At 47.9% G+C, this 15128-nt stretch overlaps 2 protein-coding genes across 2 annotated transcripts in view; both read right to left on the reverse strand.

The window, feature by feature from the left end:
• tmem198ab (transmembrane protein 198ab) overlaps positions 1–2853 on the reverse strand; it is a 38907-nt gene extending 36054 nt beyond the window's left edge. The window contains exon 1 of the mRNA XM_080024405.1: positions 2556–2853. The gene's annotated coding sequence lies outside the window, so the exon portion shown is untranslated. The remainder of the gene's footprint in view (positions 1–2555) is intronic.
• Positions 2854–3971: 1118 nt separating this feature from the next.
• Positions 3972–15128, reverse strand: part of cyp27a2 (cytochrome P450 family 27 subfamily A member 2) — a 14893-nt gene continuing 3736 nt past the window's right edge. The window contains exons 4-9 of the mRNA XM_080020304.1: positions 11707–11904; positions 11067–11230; positions 10466–10632; positions 8975–9056; positions 6317–6553; positions 3972–5470 (exon numbers count right to left, since the gene is read on the reverse strand). Coding sequence (XP_079876430.1) covers positions 5354–5470; positions 6317–6553; positions 8975–9056; positions 10466–10632; positions 11067–11230; positions 11707–11904 — 965 coding nt within the window. The 3' untranslated portion in view covers positions 3972–5353. The remainder of the gene's footprint in view (positions 5471–6316; positions 6554–8974; positions 9057–10465; positions 10633–11066; positions 11231–11706; positions 11905–15128) is intronic.

Below are 15128 nucleotides of genomic sequence, written 5' to 3' on the forward strand. Positions count from 1 at the left end.
CAAGGACCACATCGAGGCCTATGCGCACACATCCGCCTACAATGCTGGCCCGGAGAGGGGCCCACTGAGGGAGTCGCGGGACGCCAACCGTTGGGGACCGCGGAGGGGCCCATGCCTGGATCGGGCGAGGGAGTCGTCGCGGGACCGGCCAGTGCCAGCGCCGAGGACCTTGCAGCCCTCACCATCCACCTCCCTTCTCCTCCTAGTGGAGGATTCCCTGAAGGACAAACCACCGGTGGGAGGGCACCTCCTACGCCCCCCCTTCCATTTTCTTTCAAACCTTTAAATAAATACAGGCCAACCGGCACTGTTTTCACTTCCGCCTGCCTTCTCTCTCTCATTTCTTGGTCCTGGGCCAGAACACACCTCCAGAGTGTAAAAATATAAAAAAAATAAAAGTAAAGTCTGCCAAATATAACTAGTGTAGCGTTGACTGTAGGGGGAGGGGGAGACAGGGGTTCAAGTTCATTGGTTAGTTATAATTTGCATAAGTTCATCTGATTGGGGAGATGTCCAGGATAGTGTGCTAGCCCAGGGGGTTATTTTCTGACTGGACACCTTGAATCAATCAATGAAGGTGACACACTTTACAAAAACATTTCTATGTATTTTTATCTCGTGTTTCTATTGAAAAGGCTTGCGTAGCCACACAAAGTTGGGGGACAAAAAGAGCCGCCACCCAGAGTTATGGACCTATTAATCTAACTTCCAACTTTACCATTTTTATTATAAAATTGGTGGAGCCAAACTAAATTATAAATATTAATTATAGGTCTTCAGCACACTACACAGATGATGGCTACGCAGTGGGGAGCACACACCTTATGTCTTATTGACTGTCCCAGAAGTCCTTTACCAACCCAGGCTTCTGACCTGCCACCTAGAGTTACGTCCCGCAGCCAAGTGTGGGCAAAGTGAGAATCAATGTCCAGCAGCGTGTGTTGGACCAAATCCTTCATTGGCTGGCCTTTCAATTAAGGACAGTGGTGTTTTTTGGAGGATGACGCATGAGAGGGTTATCTAGGCTAAGTGGATGGATTTGCAGGCTAGACTGCCGTTGGGCTGAGCGACTGCAAGCCTAAGGATCAATAGACGGTACTGTCGACGGTAATAGGCACTGTCTCAACCCTCGCTCTCTCTCTTTCTCCAAGAAAGTTTGATATTGAGCATTTCTGCTTCGCTACAGTACCTTGTTTAGAATTTGCTCCATCCTCAATATGCGTATTTCACAATTGGATGTTCAATGTACATCACGACACAGCAGTCAAGGATTGCAAAACAACATCTCTGAGGGCAATTTGGGAGAGTTGACCTATATGTCCCTGATCTTGCAATTCTTCCCATCGCATGTCATTCGTTGACGTGACTAGATCTTTAATTAAGTGTAATGGCATTTGCATCCCAGCCCAACCAGCATTTCCCTACCCCGCTCTGAAAGAGAGAAGTGAGCAGGATGGGATAGGAGGAGAGAACAGTAAGCCTGTTGTCGGGAAGCCCGGAGATGTTCTGCTGGGTCTTCCAGTCAAAGGGCTATCATCCCCTCAAGGCAGATTCTATGGATAAGATATTCTGTGGCTGCCTGGTGCCTTGGATATCGAGATCAAAATCATATTTAGGGTATTCATCATTTTTGAAAATGTCTCTGCCTGATAAAAAAAAAAAAACCCATATCTTATATGATGTTTACAACATTGTCGTTTTTTTTTTCAATACTGTAGCCATGTTGTTGGAGGAGATGTTCCATAACATGAGAGAAAACAGTGAAGGATATTATCTTGGCAGTATTTACTATGCATGAAAGCCATGAGCGCCATCATACATTTTTTTCAACTTTTTTTTTTTTTTTTTTTAAATCATAGAACAATTATACTCTCAAATAAGATACGATCATATTTTAACTGATAGCGCATGAAAGATAATATTATGGGTGAAATTTTGTGACCGAACAAACATTCTATGGTCATGAAAAGGGAATAAACAATAATACTACATGGATACTAAATAACCAAAACGTATACTAACTACTAAAATTGAATAAATCATTTTTATGGATACTAAACACTGGCATGCTGGTTTTGGCCCACAATACAGCTTAGATTGCCCTGTCTACAGGACATCAGCAACCAACTGTTTTACATGGACAGTCAACAGAGAGGCCAGCGTCGGACACCTCCCGTCTGCGCCCCATCACCACACCAGGCTGGAAGGATCCCACCGTGGGGAACACGGAGATGGAGGCCCATACTTAAACCTCACCCACAAAAAACACTCCGAGGTGCCTGCCGGCTCAAACGCCTTCCACCCCGGCATCCCTCGACCAGCCGTGCCCGCTGAGCCCACATCCAGATCGAGCGGCCTGTAGCTCCAGACGCGCGAAGCTGGAATGGGCTCCGTCTCCCGGCGCTCGCCTCGACGTTTCGCTGCGTCCCGTCCCGCTCCGCAGCGGAGGCACAACGACGGGATATGTCGCCGTCTCTCTCTCTCTCTCTCTCTCGGTCTCTCCGCATCAAGTGCATCCGAAACAAAAGGGGATGGAGCCCACGTCTCCTACTCACCGTCGCTCAGCATCCTGGTCCCGGCCGCCCGGGTGAAGGTTGACGCTTCTGCAGCTCCGCCGCCGCGGACATCGCCGCGCGACGCGTCGAGCCCAAACGCCGCGACCGTTTGATCGTCTTCGAGATTTTATTTGATTATTTTTAATATTTTTTTGAATTTCGTTGTAATACGATCCAATGGCTGAATCCTTTCCGCTATTGGCTCGGGCGACGGAGCGGACGGGTCCGCCGTGCGACGGGGTGGTTTAATATGAACAATAATAATAACAATAACAATAATGATAATAACAACAACGCCCCGCTGGTGGATAGAAAGCGCACAGCGGAGCAGACGAGCCTTTTACGACATTTTACAACGCCCCCCCCCCCCCGTTACACGCTCGAATCCCCCGGCGGTGCCGCGCGGTGCAGCGCGGTGAACGCGAACCGTCCCCGCGTCGCGATCCTCGGGCGTCGGAATGACATTTGTGACGCGCGACTCGCGAACGATCCGTTCGGGAGTGAACGAGTCGTTCCAGTGACGCCTGAGTCGGGAGCGACCCCCTCCGGCGGGAGAGCGGGGGGGGGGGGGAGGGGGTCACTAAAAGTCATTACCGGCGACAAGATTAATGCGGCGGCTGGGGGGGGGGGGGGGTGCTCGAAGGCGGGAAGAGCCGTGCATTACACCGACGGAATCGAATGAACGAACGAGTCGGAAAATCGAACGACTCAGTGTTCGCCGAGCGACTCGTCCAAAACCGAATGCGAAAAAAAGGGGTCGAAGCTTTGCAGAGCTGGTCCAATGCAGCACGTTCACATCACTCACTGGAGGACTTCCTGTGCAGCGCACTGCTAAAAGCTGCTAAAAGCTGCTAAAAGCTGAGAGCCCGTGTGGTGCATCCATGCAGATGTGCTCATAATTAAATGGTTGTGTGGTGGTGATCCATTGTTATTCATCATTAATAGGCGGCAATAAACTGTAGACTACAAGTCTATAAACACTATCTATCTATCTATCTATCTGTCTGTCTGTCTGTTTGTCTATCTATCTAGCCGTCTGTCTGTCTATCTATCTATCTGTCTATCTATCTATCTATCTGTCTATCCATCTGTCTGTCTGTCTGTCTGTCTGTCTGTCTATCTATCTATCTGTCTGTCTGTCTGTCTGTCAGTCTGTCTATCTATCTATCTGTCTGTCTATCCATCTATTTGTCTATCCGTCTATCTGTCTGTCTGTCTGTCTGTCTGTCCATCTATCTGTCTGTCTGTCTGTCTGTGTCTATCCATCTATCTGTCTGTCTGTCTGTCTGTCTGTCTGTCTGTCTGTCTATCTGTCTGTCTGTCTGTCTGTCTGTCTATCCATCTCCGTACCTATAGGATTTCGTTTGGAGAAGGGGGTCACCTGGTTCCAACAATGACGACAACAGTTGCCGAGCAAGTCGCGTCCTTTAATGAAAAATCAGATTGTGAAAAATAAATTGCGACAGTCGCAGCAATGGCAAGTGGTGTTTTGCGGCGACAAGGCACTACACAGAAAACAACCAACAACAACAGCAACGACAACGACAACAACAACGACAGGAGACAGTGTCGACGAGACACCTGTGTCGACGCCCGGCGGTTGTCTTACAATGGCAGGAACGGACGGAGTGAGACGCAGCCGAGGTTCGTCCACGTGTGAAGTTTTCACCGAGTGTGTGCGGGATGAAAGGGGACAACGCAGGAAAGCAGCGAATAGCTTGGTTACACAGCAGCTTAGTAAAATAACTAATACAACACGTGACTATGTGACTAATAGGGCTGGGGATTGTTTAAAAAAATTATGATACCAGTTCCAATACCAGTACCCTTAAAGTGATACCAATACCAATCGAATACTTCATTCGATACCTTGTTTTTTTCTGCTATACCATCATGTGGATGGAAGCGTTCAGTTGGGTAAAATGCCACCACTCCTCCCCATCCAAATTATTTGTACACTAATACATTTTGAAAGGGCTCAAATGATTGAAATATTTATTACATAACTATACAAAACTGTACAATGAAGTATTGGGGCAGTGCAATTTTAAACAAATAGCCAGTGCAAGACGAATGATTGCAGCGAGGAAAACCTCACATGGACACCTGACCGTTGTTTCAAGACAGACTTGAAAGACCGCGAACCAGTCCTTTAACAGACTGTTGTAGCTGCTGCTGCGGCAGTGAGCCAATCACACGTGGCGTTAAATCGAAAAACCGCTTGCGGTGATTGGCTGCGAGCAAAACCATACAAATGGTCTTTTTTTTTCCTTCTAGATCTGGGTACAAAAAGGATTGAATGCAGTTATCGTTTGACTGGAGAAGTTTAACGTTTCTAGTATTTCCCACAGTGCTCATTTACACAAAATATTCACAGGTATGGAAAATAATTGAAAAATTTATAGAGGCAATTCAGGCAACCAAAAGTGTTGATCAAGCTGTTGAAAATGGAGGCTAAAAATTGGTTAAAATGTTATATATATATATATATATATATATATATATATATATATATATATAGTGTCTTAAGTTGTTATTAAAAACATAAAATACTATATAAATATAACACAATTAAAATGTTGTATTATCTTTTATAGGTAATCTTGTAATATAGAAGCCTCAGCTATAACTCAGCTATAGTTAACGTCGCCACATTTGAGATTCATACGATCGGTACACTATTAGTGCACGTCACGTCAGAACTCACGTTCTGTTAAAATAGTTGTAAATAATGAACACATTGCATTTTTTTGGAAAAAGACTCAACCCTATATCGCTTTGACTCGACAGCGCCCCCGTCAGGTCCTGGGGAGGAAACGCAGGTTGATGGGCTTGCTGGGAATAAGAAGAATTCGGGTTTTAGGCTCCACGACCGGGGCCCCTTCTTCAGGGTGAACCTTGTAATGCTGCACCAGCTAAACCGGGAGGAAGTAAAAGGAAAAACAACCCAATTTTAGGCTCCATGAGTATTTTGGGGATTTTCTCTCATATCGGCGCCCACTGTAGACAAAACAACAGATTGCAAAACGAATAGCATTGAGGTAATATTGTTTAAAGTAAATAATACACTGTATATGTCTTTCTGAATAAGAACAAGTGTCTCTTAATAATAATGTTAATAATGTCACAGGCAACCACTTCTCCCTCCTTGTATTCACATCCTACTGTCATCCCTATTCACGTCCATCCCTGTTGGGGACTAGTTTTCCGAGAATTGTTTTTCCAAGTTCTTCCTCAAAGTTAGGTCAACAGTGCAACACTAATAATATTCCTGTTGACTTCTCGATTTCACGCTCATGGTTGCTCTCACTATATTTCCTTATTTCCTCTTATCGCTCTCTCTCTCTCTCTCTCTCTCTCTCTCTGTGTCTCCAGGTATCTCTCTCTCTCTCTCTCTCTTCCAGGTATCTCTCTCTGTCTCTCTTTGTGTCTGCAGGTATCTCTCTCTCTCTCTTCCAGGTATCTCTCTCTCTTTCTCAATTCCAGGTATCTCTCTCTCTCTCTCTCTTTGTCTCTCTTTGTGTCTGGAGGTATCTCTCTCTCTCTCTTCCAGGTATCTCTCTCTCTTTCTCTCTTCCAGGTATCTCTCTCTCTCTCTCTTTGTCTCTCTTTGTGTCTGGAGGTATCTCTCTCTCTCTCTCTCTTTCTCTCTTCCAGGTATCTCTCTCTCTCTCTCTGTCTCTCTGTGTCTGCAGGTATCTCTCTCTCTCTCTTCCAGGTATCTCGCTCTCTCTCTCTCTCTCTCTCGCCCTCAGACTCACCCGGGAGAGGGCCAGGTACATCTCCAGCTCTGCCACTCTCTTGCCCACGCAGGCACGCACCCCCACGCCAAACGGTATGTAGCTGTAGGGGTGGTGCCGGAACCCGCCTGCCGCCTCCCCGCCGGGCCCCTTGTTGGTCCTTCCGACGCGCAGCCAACGCTCTGGGACGAAGCACTCGGCGTTCGCAAACTCCCCCTCGTCGTGGCACACGGCGTAATGGCACAGATGGAACTGGGTCTGTGTGTGACAGAGAGAGAGAGAGAGACGATGAATGTGAGGGAATATGAAGACAGAAGGTTCAAATGGGTGAAACACACATGCCTTGCTCTTGGTGGATCATCCGCCGGCATTAACTCAGATGATCCCAATGTCAAATGGAGCAAAATCATACTGTACAATATGGGAAATGAGAGACACTGTTCTCATTTCAGTGTGGCCTTCACTGGTACGATGGCACATCCTAGAAGCCTCTAAAGGCCCCTTGGAGATCTCAACCCAGCCCCCCACGCTCTCCCATAAATGCTGACCTGCAGACATATGAGCATTCAGTTATTGTGTCAATGGTCACCCTTATGACCCGGGTTCGATTCCCGGGCGGCGCACCTCATTTTTTTCTGCATATCCTCACAGGAATTATTAAAGTCTTATCTTAAAGAGAAAAGCTCATTTTCAAGAGCGACCTGCGCATGACAGGAGTAGGAAAAAATTAATTTAAAAAAAGGACCGGTTGCGGACCGTGCATTTCCGACCTGGGCCTTCAGCGGGTGTCTCCCGTAAAACAATCCCAAAATCAGCTCCCCAGAAGCCCGTCGTACATCCTAGTGCGCAACCCCACAACCTGCGGAGCAAAAAAAAAAAAAAAAAAAAAAAAAAAAAACCCCACAGCAACGCTTTAAAAAGCAGCTCAATTCGCTGGTAAAGCCGCAGACCTGGCAACTCTGAGGCAGCGGCGGAGGCTTGGTGCCGCCGCAAAAGTGTGAAGCAACTCCCACCAAGGACAAATCAAAGTCAAATTCGCCAACTCGTCTATCTTTTCAAAATGAGGCCCCCCTTCACTCAGATGTCAGAGGGAGTCAGTGGACATCCTGAAGGCCACTGGAGGAGGAGTCCAGAATTCATTTTCCACACGGAGACAGCGGAGAAAAGTTTTTTTCGGACACCTTGAGGGGTAAACCCTTCCCGGCCCGAGCGTCTGTAGCACGGTGAGAGATATGTGGAATGACCGGAGCGACGCAAAAAATGAACATCATATTATATCGATAAGGAAGACACATTTTTTCTTCATCCTGAGGAATCTCACGCCTAAGGCATCGCAAAGGCAAAACGATTCGAAAGTAAATCCCCCGCACCTCACATATCTCCCTAAAACGATGTTCATAAAATACCGACAAGGACAAAATATCAAAATATCAAAGTTCAAAATAACTCAATAGCTCTCAACCTGAAAGAATCGGTCACAAAATGCAAGATTGTTTCTTGAGGATCAGGAGCAGAAAGTACCAAAGACCACCTCAAGGACGAGGTGTCGTCTCATAAACCGTCCCGTCTCCATCTCCAGGTTGCCACAATGGAATTGGGTTTCCCCTTCACAAGCAGGTGAGAAAGTCGAATCCTTGACACTTCAACTTGCCTCCGCGAGATTAGCTGACGTTCTTGGAGAACGGACAGTTCTTTGTTTTTCCAAGTGTTGCTTTAACTTTAATGCAATGACAGATAACAAAAGAGACTAACCTCAACACATTCAAAGTTATTTATACTTACAGTCAGCACATTTCAACCACTAGGGGAAGCCTGAGTCGATCACAACCTGATGCAAACAAGGCAACCTCAGATTACAACTCAGAGTCCTGTGCCTCACTGGGAGCGCTCTGTCTCGTGGAAGATAACCAAGTGTTGGCTCTACTTTTAGCTCTATCTTTGTCTCATATACTTTTAAACAAAGTATTCTTAACTGTTACGTGCTTTGTACTGCACATTTGGAAACATTCTGCTGCGTTCACTGAGGAATGTTGGCGAAATGCCATATTAAAAACGGGTCAGGGAGTTCAATTGAATACTTTTTAAATACCTTTTCAAGACAAATTTGCAGGTATAAGTACAAGTCCTTTGGACTTATTCCATAAAGTATTGCAGGTACATTATAAGTCTGAGATAGAAATCAGGAAGGTTCTGAAGTCGCTCAGCTAGCAAGGACAGTGATTAAGAACTGGAATAAATCCAAACACCACTTCGTTTTCACAGAACTTCGGACAAGCACGAAGGTGTGACGGTAAGTGTTCAGTTTAGGTTCAGGATTTTATATGATCAGAAATTTTGACTTTGATGCGTTAGTACTGGACTCATTTTGACAAATATAAACATATGGATAAATGTTGACGTTTATGTTGAAATGAAGATCGAATTTGAAAACTATTTAAAGCCCAATATTTGGGGAAAAAAATTCAAAGACCATTTCAAGCTTTCGCCTGCGCGAGCACCACGTGTCGATTACGCACATTTGAGAATTTTTCGTATTTTTCGAGCTTATAGAGCTTATTGTGCGTAATCACCGGGTGTCATAACATTTCACTGCCTATATGTACGACCGTATGTGTGTGTATGTGACAAATAATCTCTTGAACTTGAACTTCTCTGCAGGTTCTAAGTGCTGACACCTACCTTCTTTGGGAACCAGTAGTTGTCCACCACCACTTCGTTCTCCACTGTTAGGCGTCCGTTCCCAGAAACCACTGGGTACAGGCTGCGAATCAAAGGTCAGTTTTCGTTTACCAATCTGTTCTTTGCCAAAGTATTTTTGCACCAATGTTATGGCGGATAACGTGCACAGGTGTACAGGACGTACAGGTACTGCTCACTTAACCACCGAGCTCCGTTCCGAGCTCCAGGTCGTTAAGCCAATTGGTCGATAAGCGAGGACCCGTGTTATTTCACAGTAAGAGGGCGTGGCTGGAATATATAATATATATAGTGTATATAGTATATATAGTGTTATTTCACAGTAAGGGGGTGTGGCTGGAATATATAGTATATATAGTGTATATAGAATATATAGTGTATATAGTGTTATTTCACAGTAAGGGGGTGTGGCTGGAATATATAGTATATATAGTTATATAGTGTATATAGTATATATAGTGTTATTTCACGGTAAGAGGGCGTGGCTGGAATATATAGTATATATAGTGTATATCGTATATATAGTGTTATTTCACAATAAGGGGACATGGCTGGAATATATAGTATATATAGTTTATATAGTGTACATAGTGTTATTTCACGGTAATGGGGCCTGGCCATTGTGAAGGCTAGTGTAGTGAATACTGACTGCGGGAACGAGACTGAGAACGGTGATGAGATGTATATAGTGTATATGGTATATATAGTGTATATAGCATATATAGTATATACAGTGTATATAGTGTACATAGTATATATAGAATATATAGTGTATATAGTATACAGTATATAGTGTATATAGCATATATAGTGTATAGTATATAGTGTATATAGCATATATAGTGTATAGTATATAGTGTATATAGTGTATAGCATATATAGTGTATACAGGGCGATGCGTGATGAGATGCTTGATGCTGACACGTCGTGGTATCGTATACAGTGTACAATTAAGACTGGTCAGAGAGCTGCTCCTAAGTCCATAAAGTCGTTAAACAGGTAGGTGGTTCAGTGCGGAGTACCTGTACTCACAAATCACCACAATGATCAAAGGTTGGCAGATGCAAGGAATTTATCGCTGTACATTGTATACATGCAAACATACAACAAACTAACCCTGCAAATGATCACAACCTGTACTATGTTGTGTTTTTATTGGTGCTGATTATCTGTATCAGTCAAAGTCCCCATAAAATCTCTCTCTCTCTCTCTCATTGTAATGTGAGCTACAACTTTACTTGTTAACGTGTAACGGGCTCTTTTATTAAACAGAGTGTTGTTTTTTTAATGTCTGCAGCTGTGAACTGGAGAAAGTGTTGAAATAAAGACCCTTTAAAAATCCTCCTCTCTCCAGAGAGGAGGAATATTGAAACAGTGATTGTAGGACCTTGATAGATGGAGGGACAGACATGCAGACGAAGAGAAAGGCAGACGAAGAGACAGACAGACGGACAGGCGGGCGGAAGGACAGACCGTAGGGTCTCTTTAATCACGGCCTTGAGGAAAGGCATGCGGGTCAGGTCGTCCGTGGTGGGCTCCCGTTTGTCCGGGCACACCGAGGTGACCTCCCTCCAGAGCCGCTCCTGCAACCGGGCGTCCCTGGCCAGGCGGTAGAGCGTCCAGGACAGGGTGTTGGAGGTCTGGGACGGAACGGGAGGAGGAGAGAGATCAATCAATCAATCAATCAGTCGGCGAGAGCATCCACAAATTACGGTGTCAGCGAATCTGAATGAACCGGGAATCAAACAAGGTGCCTGGGATGTGTTTACCAGCCTCCTCGCTCGCCTTTACTTTGTAGTCCCATTACTGAACACCCGCGGTAAACCCGGCAATGCAGTCCAACCTGTCTGGAGGCTGCTCTGGGAGCCGGCCAGCCCAGGAGAGGAATGGCTACCGATAACACCACCACACAAGCGAAACCGGAGAACCGGCGAGGCACGTCGGTGAGCAACGCCGGGGCACCTGGTGTGTCCCTGCTTGAAATCGGAGCGGGGCCCGTCGGCAGGAATGTCACACAGGAGCTAACAAAGACATGTTGGTGCGTGCGTGCGTGCGTGCGTGCGTGACTCCTCACTGTGTCCACGCCCCCCAGCAGCAGCTCCATGACGCTGATGTAGATCTCCGGGCGGGACAGCTTGTCGGAGGAGAGCAAGTAGGTGAGATACCCGGCGTCCGCCTCCTCTCCATTCAGCGCCTGCGCCTCCAGCTCGCCGATCCTCCTGTCGATCAGCTGCCGAGCTGCCGGAGCGAACACACCAACGTGCTCAGGCACGCGCACACACGGGCGTAAGGTGGCTCAGCTACAAAGAGCTTTAAAAGCTCGACGTGAACTTGAAAAGAGCCCGCGAGCCGTTACCGTAAACAGGGCTGATTCTGCCGTGGCCAAATTAAATTCAAGGACTTTCAAGTACTTTTCAAAGCAATATTCGTTCATTTTCAAGGACTATGAGGGTTTTTCAGGTCACTGCGCCGCGTTGTTACGTCTTCGCTCGCGCAACAGCGTCTGTTCTCAGTCCCACTGATTGAGCGTACGTTAAAATACTACATGCCAACATTTGGGAGCCAAAAAAGTTTGCTTGTATCGATTTGGTTGCTTATGTCCATGGCCGCCACCCTGTATTTTTATTTTTTATTTCTTTTAAATCGATGTTTCTGCGTTTACTCTGCAACGGTATCGGGTTCCGTCGGAGGGTTCAAAGGGCGATGCGTCTTACCTACGTCAAAGAGGTCGTCCCAGGCCTGGACGAAGCGCTTCCAGAAAGGCAGCACGGCGCGGCTCCAGCGCGGCAGGAGGACGACCAGGTCGGAGAGCGAGAACATGTCGTTGACGGCGGCGATGAAGCGGAGCGTTTCCTCTGGGATGTCCTGGCTCAAGCAGCCCAGCCTGGACTCAAACAGGATGGAGGAGATCCCTGCAGGGGAGCACGTCACGGGCAGAGGTCGCGTTAACTTCCACTTCCCGCCTCCTAACTTTTTTATAATATAAGATTTCGCTTTGATTTTGGTGAAGTGTCCGTTTGCGGAAATTTTTGTGGAAAATGCTAACGAAATGTTCACGATAATATCATTGCTTTGGACTGAACCCTAATTGTGTGTGTGTGTGTGTGTGTGTGTGCGCGTGTGTATTCGGGCTTAAAATGCACGTTTACAACTGGAAATTTATTTTTGCTCCCACTCATCAAAATTTGCTTAAAGGGGACCTGTTACGAAAAACTCGCCTTTTTCAGTGCTTGTGCACGTACATTTGGGTCTCCGATGGGCCTGACACACAAACTGCGGAAAAAGGACAACTCGGTCACTTTTTTGTGAGCCGGCTTGTTCAGAAAACACGCGATGAAACAAACCGTTCAGACTGACAGCCGCTTCCTACGTCACTTGGTGCCTCAGTAGAATTAGAACGGCCCAATGACGCCACAGCCGAGTTGACCGCGTTCCAGTACAACAAGTCAGAAAAGCAAGATGTACGAGATTCAAGAGGTTAATTTGTCACATATGCACACGTACGCTCATTCATATGCGCAGTGAAATGTCTTAACGTCTAACGCCTCGGCCTGTTATGTTTGTTGTGCTTGCTCTTTCGGAATACAGAAAACTACGGAACAAATGCGGGGAACGGAGCGCTCCTCTGGGGGTCCGCAAAAATGCACATGTTCATGTCCAAATAGACTGAAAATAAACAAAAAAAACACTGTTCTGGAACACGTTCAACTCGGGTGTGACCTCATTCCCAGCCTTGACTTAGCAGGTAAGAGAAATGCAGCATTACTCCACCCGCGGCTGGATAAATTCCAAGTGCCGTCGGAAAAGTGCTTGCCTAGCTTGCCTACAGAGTGATTGCTGGGAATGCAAATATGCGCAAATATAAATTCAGCGGACCGTCCAGCACTGAGCCCAACGCCGCCCCCCACGCCGCGTTCCACGGACGGCCCCGCTCGAAGGACCCCGCCTCCGCCGGACATCCCGGAGATGGGCGCCGAATTCACAGATCCTCCTTTTGGGCGGCGACGAAATCAGAACTGAAAAACGCGCTTTCCGAGGACTCCGACTTGCTCAGGAGTGAACTACGGGCGGCAGAGATGGGAAATATCAAACAATACGGCCGCCATCCGCTCTGAGACGGAGCGGATGAAGGCGACGATCGAAGAGGTGGAAGGCGGAGCCTCGGCGACTTCGCCGACCACGGTGACTGACTGGAAAGCAGGGACGACAGAGCTCCCAGCGAAATGTGACGACGCGGAGGGAAGAAGGAGGAGCTGCCACATCAGGGTGCCGGGGGGAGCTGAGGCCAACGGATCCAGCTCTCCTGCGTCGGTGTCCAAGCCCCTGAGAGGAGCGCTACGGCCGGACAAAGCCGCGCTGGTAAACTCCGCTGCCGTCAAGACGGCGGTCGAGGCGCCGAGCTGTGCGCGTGTCTCCCGGCGGGGAGGGGAGTTGCTCTCTTTCCAGGCGACACCGCCAGCGCCGCCGGGGCCGGGGCCGGGGCGTTCACGGAGGTGAGGAAGCTGCTCCGTGACCGCCGGGGCGCCCGGTTTGGCGTCGTGTTCCCGACTCCGCATCACGCACAACGGAGAAGGAAAGGAGTTCACCGAGGCGAACAAAGCGATGCTTAAGAAGAACATCATCCCTACAACAGGGTGTGAATATGAGACCGAGCTTTATGTGCTAATACCATATCCCAGTTTAAATGTCGCCCCGAGTGGGAAATAATTTACGTTTGCATTAATAGGAGGTGGGTTAGGCCTGACCAGAGGACTGTTTTCAGCAGCTGTTCCTCTCCTCCCCTTTTATTGAGAGTGGGGCAACTTTATACGTTGCCGGCCATCTTGGCCAATATCTACGCGCCAAACTGTGATAAACCCACGTTCTTCTCCAATCTTTTCTCTCGTTAACCAAACATGACATCGCACCACCTTATTCTTGGCGGTGACACAAACTGTACAGTCTCCGTATGGTGTTGAAAGCCGAACTATAATCGATGAACAGCAATCTCACATCAGCCCCTCGAAACACTTCATGACCACCGAGGTGAGGGCCACGGGACGGTAGTCATTCAGGCAGGCAGGAACGACGGTGGACCTCTTGAGGCAGCACGGGAGCACTGATTCAGCCAGGAGATGTTGTATATTGTAGTGAACACCGGAGCTAGCTGGTTAGCACAGGTCTTCAGTACTCGCCCAGATATGCCATCTGGGCCCCGCAGCTTTCCCGGTGTTCAACCCGCATCAGAGCCCCTCCTGACGTCATGCTCTGACACTGAGAAGTGCGCGCTCATCCCCAGCGGTGTAAACTCCAATTAGCCGGCGAGCTAGCGGTGCTGTTGCCCAGACCCAAACCGCGCATAAAAGGGAGTTCCGGGGAGGCGTCCACGCTCGTGGCTGGGGAGGAGCTGCTGTTGTAGTTTGTTATAGTCTGCAGCCCCTGCCACAGGCGTCTGGTGTCCCGTTGCTCCATCTGTAGCTCCACGGTCTCTCTGTACGTCCGTTTAGCGTCCCTCACCGCCCTCCGCAGATTGTACGGCGCCGCTTTGTAATTGTCCATATTTCGGGATACAAGACCGTCGGGCGTGCGAGCATTCAGAGCGCAGCGGGTGAATTTATCGACCCACGGCTTCTGGTTTGGAAATATCCGAACTTTCACCGTGCGAACGATGCTGCCCGCTAACGTAGCTATGAAGCTCACCGCCACGTCCGTAAACTCGCTGACGTCACTTCAACTTGATTGGAACATGTCCCAGTCGACGTCAGTCAGAGCGTCCTGAAGCGCGGCCTCCGATTGGTCCGTCCACCGCTTCGCTTCCCTCGTCACCACCAACCCTCGCGCGATCAGAGGCCTGTAAACGGGAACCAGCGAAATTGTGGTGTGTAGCAGTGGTCCAGAGTTCTATCTCCCCTGGTGGCACGCGTGATGTGTTGGTAGAAATTAGGCAGAACTTTTTTTAAGGTTGGCCCTGTTAAAGTCCCCAGTCACCACCACAGCCACGTCGGGATGTTTGTTTTGAAATCCGCACAACACATCATACAGGTCTGACAGTGCTGTGTCGGTGTCCGCTTGCGGTGGGATATAAACGGCTGTGATGATGACCGTGCTGAATTCCCGGGGGAGATAAAATGGACGGCGTAAGATTGTCAGCTGTTCC

This window comes from Zeus faber (assembly GCF_960531495.2).
Source record: "Zeus faber genome assembly, chromosome: 2".
Lineage (NCBI taxonomy): Eukaryota > Metazoa > Chordata > Actinopteri > Zeiformes > Zeidae > Zeus > Zeus faber.